The 10541-nt window shown below is 40.3% G+C and overlaps 1 protein-coding gene across 3 annotated transcripts in view; it reads right to left on the reverse strand.

Annotated features, from left to right (window-relative positions):
* Positions 1–10532, reverse strand: part of pitpnm3 (PITPNM family member 3) — a 96594-nt gene extending 86062 nt beyond the window's left edge. For all 3 annotated transcript variants that reach the window (XM_085379552.1, XM_085379553.1, XM_085379551.1), the window contains exon 1: positions 9998–10532. In XM_085379552.1, coding sequence (XP_085235678.1) covers positions 9998–10022 — 25 coding nt within the window. In that variant the 5' untranslated portion in view covers positions 10023–10532. The remainder of the gene's footprint in view (positions 1–9997) is intronic.
* Between the last annotated feature and the right edge of the window lie 9 nt (positions 10533–10541).

Below are 10541 nucleotides of genomic sequence, written 5' to 3' on the forward strand. Positions count from 1 at the left end.
TTAAGTACACTAATGGAAATTTGTAGATCAACATCATTCTTCCATTTTTTGTGTGCAAGAACACAAATAATATACACTCACCAGTGTTGTTCAGTATGAACAAAAGCACGGATCCATCGTGCCTCATATCAAAGTTCATGCTGTTTCTGGTGGTGTGATGATGTGGTACACTTTGCTTAGTATTGCAGTGTAACTAAAAAAGTGTACCTAATGAAGTGGTCAGTGAGTGACAGAAAGAATTAATTTATATTTTATTAACAGTTAACAATTTCAGGGTTTGTCATGACACTGAGCTGTTATTTGTTTCTCGAGTTTGGTGGTATAAAGGTGTGCTATTGTCATTAAAATGACAAAGTTACTTAGGATTATTATAGATGTGTAAATGTCACATTCTTCAGTTTATGTCACAATTATACATGTATTTGGCATAAAATGAGATACTATTGCATACATTATAATAACTTAAAAATATATGCAAATGGATCCTGTAAGATTTACAACCTGACTGCACAGCAATAACACTTGGCTGATATGCCTGGATTTATTGGCGTCACATTTCGGCTTTTTGGCCCACATGGCTCACAGGCTACATTAAGTGAAACTTAATAGACACACATTAATCTGCAGAGCATTAACACAGGACCAATCTTTTCTACTGGATAGCAGCAGCTTTTGAAGTTTTGAAATGAGAGATTCAGGATAGTAACTCCAGGAGAGAAATAAGAAATAGTTTTGGTGCAGCTCCTGAAAGATTTATAATTGAACTCATTTGTCTTCCTGACTTCCCTATTACATAACATGCCTCAACATCTCTGTCAAATACTTTACTAAGAAGATAACATCTCACCTCCGACTGCACAGCTGACTCCAGCTATGCAGAGAATGACTCTTGTGTAAACTCCTGCGTTAAATTTAACCATGAGCTAAATTGTTTGGCTTCCAATATTCACAAAAAGAAAAGCTTAACATAAAACATGACATTCTCATTTTGTCCTGCGTTATAAAATCCAGTGCACCACTTTCCTGTATCTCTAAAAACACCAAACTCATTTCCTGCCCGGCGAGTTCTCGTCCCGGAGAATCAAACACTGCTCTTCTGAAAGAAGAGCTGCTGACGTCTTCAAATTACGCACAAGGTGTCCTTCAGTTTCTGTGCCTTGACTGTCGTCCAAGACTTATTGGAAGCCTAGAGATAAGAGTTCATTTTTAAAGAGGAGGTTGTGCTGTGGAACTGGAGGAAGTCAGAAGTTTGCAAGCAAGGAGACCATAGTTTGTCCTGTTTGGGAGATGCTTTTTAGTTTTGCTTTTACTGGTTATGTTTAAGATAAGATTGTGGTTTCATAGCATTAAGCTTGGATACTGAAAAATTAAGCTTACCCAGTAACACATATAGACACTTTATCAGTGTCTATATACGCTGAGTTGAGTATGACAGACCTGCCTTACTGTCACCTAAAATGGCCTATATTTGTATAGCGTCTACACCTCAGACAAGAAAGGAAACTTTGTGTGTAATTTGGAGGGATATTGTGGCATCTCTACTAGTACTCTAGGTGAAATGACAAAAAGAAAGCCTTTGTTTTTCAATTGACTCATGTTTTAAGCTCGGGAAAACTAATCATGTTAAATAATTGTGATCTCAAAACTGACTAAAATTTTCATGGTTATATAGTTTTTGCCAGCTGGGATAGGCTGCAGCTCACCATGCAACCCTGACTTGGACAAGCAGAGGATGGATGGATGGATGGATGGATGGATGGATGGATGGATGGATGGATGGATGGATGGTTTTTTTATCTAACCACAACCTTTATATTCATCTTTCAACAGAACAAAAATCTGCCAGTAAAGCAGTCCACTGTTAAGAAATCATTCTTACTGCCACGTCTTATTGAACTAGACATGTAATAACGATCATTTGTGTAGGCAAGATAAAAGTATTGCAGTTTTGAATGTGAAAATTGCTTCAGTGTGAGCCTGCAGAAGGTTAAAAGTGCCGTGGGTTTTGAAAATAAGGAGCAAGCCCTCAGCATTGAAGATGGCCCCATACCGAGGATCACTCTCCATCAGAGACCTCATCTGCTTTTGATCAGCTGCTACCTAAAGAAATTTCTTCCAGTCAGAGCTTTATCTCTCACTGCCCTCTTAAGCCCAGTTGGCCTGTAAACTACACTTGTGCCAATCTGCTCATTTTATAATTACCAGAATTTAATACTCAAGGAAGTCTAAACAACTAACAGCCCCTAAAAGAGCAATGGGCTGCAGTGGCAGGCAGGAAGAGCAGAAGAGCTCTCTGGTGGTGCAAACCACTTCTGAGTGATTATTGGACAAGCCACAGCATCAGAGTGTGATATCTGCATTGTCAAAGGGAAAACCAATTTAGCTTTTCTTTTGTGAATGAACAAGAAGGAGGAAACTGCTGATATTACAACACGAAACATGTCCCAGTAAAGATGAAGCTGACTAGATGTAGCACTGAGCAGATTCTTTGTCGGCTCAGTCTTTTTATGTCGTGCCTCAGCAATCGTCTCATGGTAAACAATAAACAACAATATACCCAGCCCTGCAATGCAAATAACTATTAGTCGTAGTTTTTGTAATGCAATTAAGCCTGCATGCAAAGCTTAAATCAATCAGTACAGTCAACGAGAGACACAGATCACCTTCGTGTATGCCATTACCTAAACTTTAGCTGCACAGATCAGCACTTCCAATTGACTGTTAATGGACTGCTACACTACGATTAGATAATGATTATCATTGCTGACCGTGTTCTGCATCCCTGTCTGTCTGTGCAGTGATGGCCACATATTGCTGTACTGTTTGTCTTGCTTGAAGAAGACTTCTTGCTGGTTTACATTGTGAAGTCTACAGTTTATGGTAATATAATCTAATACTGGATTGGTTATAAATAGAGATGTGGCATAAATCAGAATTTTAGTACCTGACAGCAAAGCAGTCACTGCACTACCACTAAGCAATAATAAAATTCTACACAGAATTCAAAGAACACAAACCATTAAATGAAATGACCGAAAGATAAATTATGTTCTGTCTAGGTTGTGTTTAAAATATTTTATAATTTGGCTCACGTGCAGAAGCAGAAACAAGATGTAAAACCAAAAGTAATATAGTTTTTCAACCTTTTAAGTTGATGCGACAAACCTGTTAGCAAAGAAATGCCTGTTTATGGTTACATTATTTTTATGTAAACCCATATTTACTGAGTTTTTGATCACCACCATCTCCTGAGACAATGATGGTAAGCACTTTTCTACTCTACCTGCTCACTCAGCATGTTTTAAACATTTCTCATTCACCCAAACACTTTTTTCTTCATCTAAGTGCTTTCTATCTACATTCTCGCACACGTGCAGACGCACTCCAATGAATGCACAAGGAGGGTCTTTTGGCATGTAGACTGGAGGGGATCGAACCACCAACCTTCCAATTAGTAAATACACTGTTCTACCTCCCACCGGATATTGTTTAGCTCATTAGCTGCTAAATTTTTTTAGCAGCTAAGGTTTTTATAAGCCAACATTTTTGGTATCGGATAGATGCTGTGCAGCAGCTTTATCAGTACGTTTATTTACTGAAGGCTAAACTAAAGTAAACTAAAACTGTGTCACAATTGCGCCTTGAAATCACAAAAATATTCAGTTTGTGACAAAAAAAACCCAAAACAAACAAAAAAAAATGGAGAAATCTTTTTGAGATGCAGGAACCAATGAATGTTTTGACTTTGCCAACTGACATTTAGAAAAGAAATCTGAAATCAGAATCAGTCAAGAAAACTGCAATTGCTGCATCTCTACTATCAAGTGCAGCTTTTAAAAGCTGCCAAACAATTCATCAACGTGAATGGCGATTTAACTCAGGCCCGTGTGTTTAAAGCCCTGAGCAATGGAAATTACCAGAAACCCAGAATGGTGTCATCTTCCTCGCAACATTTTGTTCCCTACTGGCAGGACACGGGATAGATGTTAAACTAAGTGCTTCTGCTAATAGCTCAGCATTATAATGCTGAGTAATTGTGCCTTTAAAAAAACCTTTTCTGGAGTCTGTGAATATGATTCAGCAAAGCGAAAAATAGAAAACACAGGTTGTGCCTTCCACACCACATCAAGACTTTTGGCTGTGACAGATGACAAGTGAACTATTGCCGTGCTCCAGTTGAGCTGGTCCCCTGCCACTGCCTCTTCTGTGACCTCAAACAGCAGCAGCAGCCTAGCTGCTCTGTGCGTTGTGAATCGCTGCTCCCGGACACAAGCCCACTGTGCCTCCCCATGACAAACAGCTATTAAATTCAAATTAACACTGTTTTGTATGATCAAATAAAATAACAGAGGTCACAGGCTGAATGCATTAGCGCACGCCTCTGTAGAATTCAGAGAACATTGTGTTGCTGTTTGATAAACAAGCTTTCTGGGGACCGTTTTACCAGTTTGACAACACTATACACAGCTGGTGCTGGCAGTATAATGCAGTATATAAAGTATTCATCGTGTCTTAAAGTGAGTGATAAGAATTGGGTTTGGGGAATCACTGACAGTGCAGAATCAATTTTTTGTGTAGACTGTGCCACCAGTCTATTCTCCGTGAAGAAACATCACAAAACAAATTATTTTAACATAAAAATACTGCCATCCCCCCTATTCCCTTTTGCAGAGAGTGAAAAGTAGGAGCAGAAAGAAAGAAAGAAAGAAAGGGGAGAGACTGTTCACCAGCATCATCCAGTTCTATTTTTAGCTTGACGGTAAATCTCAGCAAAACACCAGGTAGCCTACCCATTTATTTTATTTGGACAGCAACTGAAAGAAAAGGCTTTCTGGCTGATCTAGATTCATCAGCTCTGAGAAATACAAAAACTCAAAGGTGCAATCTTACACTGAGCTTTGGAATAGTGAGTGAAGTCAAACAGAGGACAAACAGTGGAATCTGTAAGCCTGTACTCTGTGGGGAGGGAGGAGGTGACGAAGATGACCGACGGTGATTCGAAAAAAATTCTTAATAGAGGTATGGCACCACAGTACCTGTCTGGCTCCAAGGTTCAGCTTATAGTGGAAGCAGAAACAGGGATGCACAATCAAGTGTAAAACTGAAGTGTGAATTCCCGTGGCAGCTGGTTGAATTACTGGTCTCATTAAAAGATAATAAACTATCAAATGTAATGTTGAGCTGCTTGCAGAAATAAACATTACACATTTGTATTTCAGGGTAGCACTATTATGATCATATAAAAACCACAAAGGGTTAGGGCTGCTCAATTAATCGAATTTTAATCTCGATTACGATCTGGGCTTTCAACGATCATTAAAAATGACTGAGCTGATTATTAGCACCTCCCTCGTGCTTTACTCTCGCGCTGCTCCGTGGGGCAAATCGAGCGCACCTCTCTGCATTTCGAACACGCGTCACAACAATTAAGAGGACCCGGGGGAAGCTCGGAAAGCTAAGCAGAAGTTATTTGGAGAGGAGAGTGACTGCCGTTGGTTGAAAAGAGAGGTAAAAAAAAAAAAACTTCAGTGGTGTGGAAACATTATGGGTTCGCGGAGTCAGACGTGGATCAAGTAGACACAGTTTGTACGTAGCTGCACCACAGAACAACACTGCAAAGTTCACTAAACATAGATGTTTACATTTTTCATTTATTACTTATATTGCAAACATTTGCACTGTTATCAGTATTTGCACACTATTTTATATTATTTTTTAAAGTCATTGTTCAATACATTGTTATTGTTAAATAAATATCGTCAAATAATCGAGATCTCAATTTCAGTGAAAATAATCGTGATTATCATTTTTGCCATAATCGAGCAGCCCTACAAAGGGTCATACAAAACCTTGTGCTAAAATTATGACTTTGTTTTTTTTAACATTTAAATTGTCATTAAGTTACAAAGACATCAAAAGTTTATGATATTTCTTGTTTGTTTGTTTTGGGGTTTTTTGCCACAAGGTAGCAGTAATGCAACTACAAGCTACAAACAAGAAAAACATAAGAAGCATGTTAAGATGCTACCAGTAAAATTGGATTAGATACTCATTTGCAACAGTATTGATACTAACAGTGCAGTCTTTGCTTCCTCCAGTTGACACACAGCTTCACACCACCCCTGAATCTGAATCACAGGCAGGCATTGATTCAGCCCCTCCCCTCAGCTAGCAGCTGAACACATGAACCAGCTAGCAGCTAAACACATGCACACCATCAAGACAAATTTAGCAAAGCAATGTTAAAGACCATCACCCCAGTCTTTATGAATAATTTTGTTAGATCAGTAAAGCTCCTGTTTGAACAACATTTAAGTATTAAACAGTTCTACATGTTAACTTGCATGGCACACACTTTGTTAATGTTAACCAACAGTCGCACTAGCTATCCTTCTGCTAGCATGGCTACACAATGAAAAATCCATTAATATTTCTTACACTCTGAGTCACACCTGCTTTATTTTAAGGACCAAAGCTTTACTCCACACAGCTCTTATAATTCCTAAATCCTTATTACTCTGCTCTAATTATCTTTCAGTGTTTGGATGATTAAAACTGAGGCTCTCATCTGTTTTGCTAGACAGTCAGTGAATCTGGGCACGAGGCCATATTTCTGCAAAAGCCGAAAAGGGGAGTACAAACCGAAAGCTTAGATCACACACACTTGCTGTTACACTTTAATGATGGAATACAGAGCATATCCATATTATCTTTGCCTTACATTTCATAGACCCTACACTCGATTATAATGAAGATTTTTCTCCCAAGTGTGTCAAGAGATGATTTTAAATGAGAAGTTCATCCCCTGCAGGGCTCCTATAATTGAAAATGACAAAGTTAAGATCAGCATACATACGTGAAAGATATGAAATTAAAACATCTGCATTGTCCATGTTGCTGGGGCTTTGAAGAGTAATGTTTTGATAGGACCTGTTCTACTTCACAAGTTATACTGGGAACTGAGGTCAAGTGATATTTAATAAAAACAGATACACAGCATGCTTGATATATGGCTGTACTAACAATAACCCCACATAAACTGCGCATCGCCATTAATCTGCCACCAGCCTGCCAGAGCATCGCAGGGTTTGCATGATTTTATAAAGAAGGCTGAAGTAATATAACGCAGCACAGTGTAGTTTCCATTAGCTAGTGAGTTTTACAGCGAGACTCAAAGAAATATAATTAAGATTAACTGGAGAAGACATCCAGCTACAGCTGGTGAGAAAAAAAAATGGCTTTCCGTGCATCCAGAGAAGCTAATTTGTCTTCTGAGACTGTTTACTAAAAATAAGACTACTCTCTTGATTTCTGTGAAAAACAAACTCCTTCCCATAGAGGCTGCACCTCACTCTCAGGGGCAGGCTGTGCTGCAGCCTTGATGGTTTGATCCCCAGCCCTTCCGTGTGTTGAAGTATCCTTGGGCGAGATAGTGAACCCAAATTTGTTTCCAGTGGCAGGTGAACACCTTGCATGGCAGCTCTTCTGCCACTGGTGAGTGAATGAGAAACACACAAATTGTAATCCACGTACCTTTTGCCTGGGTTTCAGAATAAACTGGATTTTTATTTTGTTGGTTCAGTTTCAGATTTCTGTCAGGATATTACTGGCTCATGCTTCATGCTAAATATACTGTGCTGTCAGTCTTTGTTCAGATCATCATTACTCTCTAGGTTCAGGCTTTTCTGTAACATTGAACTCACATCAGAATTGTGTGGCTAAGGTTTTTAAGGGTCACAAATATAAAAGCTATATTTTTATTTCAAGTGACATCATTTAGGGAAGATTATCAGATTTTTAAAGGACCAATGACTCTTCAGTCACAAACATTTCTTTACCTATACGCAGAAGTTTGTGTCTTGTAAATCGTCATACAAGTTACAAGACTTCACTTCATACACACTTGCATGCCACTTCATTTCGCGTGCCAGTTCACCAGCTTGTTAAGGCAAATATTCAATCTGCCAATCACACAGCCACAAGCCCCAACATTTAGGCATGTAGACTTGTCCAGGATGACTTGCTGAAGTTCAAAAACAAACATCAGAACAAGGAAGAAAGATGATTTAAATGACTTTGAACGTGGCATGGTTGTTATTCCCAGACAGACTGGTCTGAGTATTTTAGAAACTGATAATGTGCTGGGATTTTTTCACACTATCGTTGCTAGATTTTATAGAGTATATAGAGTGGGGTCTGAAATTATCCAGTGAAGCTGCAGTTCTCTGGGTTAAAATACCTCAATGATGGCAGAGGTCAGAGGACAAAGGCCAGTCTGCTTTCATCTGATAAAAAGGTAAGAGTAACTCAAACAGCCACTCGTTAGAACAAAGGTATGCAGAAGAGCATCTCTCTGAACCAGATGGGCAGCAGACACAGCAGCAGAATACCACACTATAGACAATAGAAGACTGGAAAAACTTTGCCTGGTTTAATATCTGCTGTGATATTCAGATTATAGGGTCAGAATTTGGCAAGCAATATGACAGTATGGATCCATCCTGCCTTGTATCAATAGTTCAGGATGGTGTTGATAGTGATGTAATGTGTGTGTGTTCATTAGTAATGAAGTGGCAGTTGATTGTTTGTGGAGCATTCTGGAAAAACCAAAATATTTCTACTGTTTTCTAATGGTAAACACATAAAAAGTGTCTTTGCACACTTCCTGAAAACAAGACAGAATAAGTTAAATAAAGTAAGGAAAGTACTGAAGTGGGAATTTTGTGCACAATTTTAAAATGGTTTGGTCATTTTTGTCTGAATCAGCTTGCTGACAATAGGGATCTGCTTTGTGTTATTTCAGAGATGTTCGCCATTGGATGTCACTGCACCCTGTGACTTTTATGGTGTTTTACTTTGAATCAGAGGAATCGCTACTTTAAAGACCAAGCCACGCCAAATATTATCCCCTCTGTGTTGTGACACTTTCTGCCACCACCTGTAGTAATAATGATTTGATATTTCATTGATCCCTGCGGGGAAATTTTCCGTCCACTCTCAGTTGATGTAAAAGGTCAGAGCGCAGAGGCCACTGTGAGCCTGAAGCTGCCGGAGATTTGGTGACACGCTCACAGGCTTTTCAGCAGAGCAGATGCATGAAAGAAGAAAAGTATCACTACTCACAACATCACAACCCGGACTGATGGTATCATGCGTCCAGGTTGTGAACCCACTTATTAATGTTTGACACTATATCACTGGAGTCTGGCTTATTTGCACAGCAAAACCAAATAAATAAATAAATAAATCCTGGTCTTTCACTACAGCTATAAAACTGCAGCAGGTGCATAGAAAGAGAATAATAGCAGCCCTTTTAAGCACTTCATTTCTAACAGATTAGCAGAAAGAGCGCAAACGCAAACAGGTGGCAAGTGTGAGCAGCAAACCCATCTTTCCAGTGAACAATAAACCTTTTATGCCACAGAAATGTCAGGACTTCAAAGGCTTTTGCTGATACTGTCCTGTCAACACTCTTTCACATTCCACATATCCAATTTAACAATCAAATGAGCTGCATGAGCTATTTTTAGCAATGCTGAACTCCTTTGCATTATTTCCTTTCTTTTGCACTTTGTCCTTGATGTTTATATTGTGATTTACGGTTTCTTTATAGACAGAGTAACGAATGCAAAATGTGATACATGTTGTGACCATTCACCTTTAGTAACACGGGTCTGTCTGTAGGTCACTCGCACCTCACCTGTCCAGATTTGACCCTGCAGCGGCGTCACAGAATCTGACGCAGACCTGCTGTGACACCTTTACGGACACACGGAGACAGGCAAGTCAGACAAAACCGTCTGACTGATATAAAGACGGACTTGGCTGGACAGTCCACCGGACCGCTTCTCACACAGAGGTCTGTATTGACCGTAGCGCATTCCTACGGATAGCCTTCATCCACGCAGCACACGGCTGTGCGCGCCAACATCCAGCAGCAGCACGAGACGCAGGTTTCAACCTGTTAGCACAGACCAGGCATGTAGTGTCTCCTTACCTTTTACTCTCGTCTCCTTTGACATAGTGTCCTCTCCCTTGTGTTTCTGTCAGTCTGCGGCCACTCAGCAATGCTGTCACGTTATTCTCCGTTTATACACCGTTTCGTCGGATAGTTAATTGAACATCGGCTCTTCCTCTGTCCCCTCTCTCCTGGCTGCTGCACCTTGACGCTTGCCAGGCTGAATCAGGGTGAAGTGGGGCACGGGGAGGTCTACAGCTGCCTCATCGGTCTCCTCTCAGCGATGAGATGAGAAAATTAAACAAAATAGCCAAAAACAGGAGAAATCTGCAGCTGTGTTCTCATTCACCTGAGTCAAGACCCTCGGAGCATCGACCCGCCCCTCCGCAGACATACTTTGGCTATGTGGTGTATCTGTGCAGACTTGGCTCACATGTCATGCCCACCCAGCTCCCGTTCCTTTCTCCTCTCCGCCGCTAACAGCAGCCAGAGTTGTGCCAAAGCTCCGGTCTGCAGCTTGACTGCCTCCAGCGGTGCGCGCACGTCCGCGGCTGCTGAAGGGCGTCCGTCTTCCTCTTCCTGT

The sequence above is a fragment of the Rhamphochromis longiceps genome, linkage group LG14 (genome assembly GCF_057381845.1).
Source record: "Rhamphochromis longiceps isolate RC_006_pf linkage group LG14, R_longiceps_female_GT1.1, whole genome shotgun sequence".
Lineage (NCBI taxonomy): Eukaryota > Metazoa > Chordata > Actinopteri > Cichliformes > Cichlidae > Rhamphochromis > Rhamphochromis longiceps.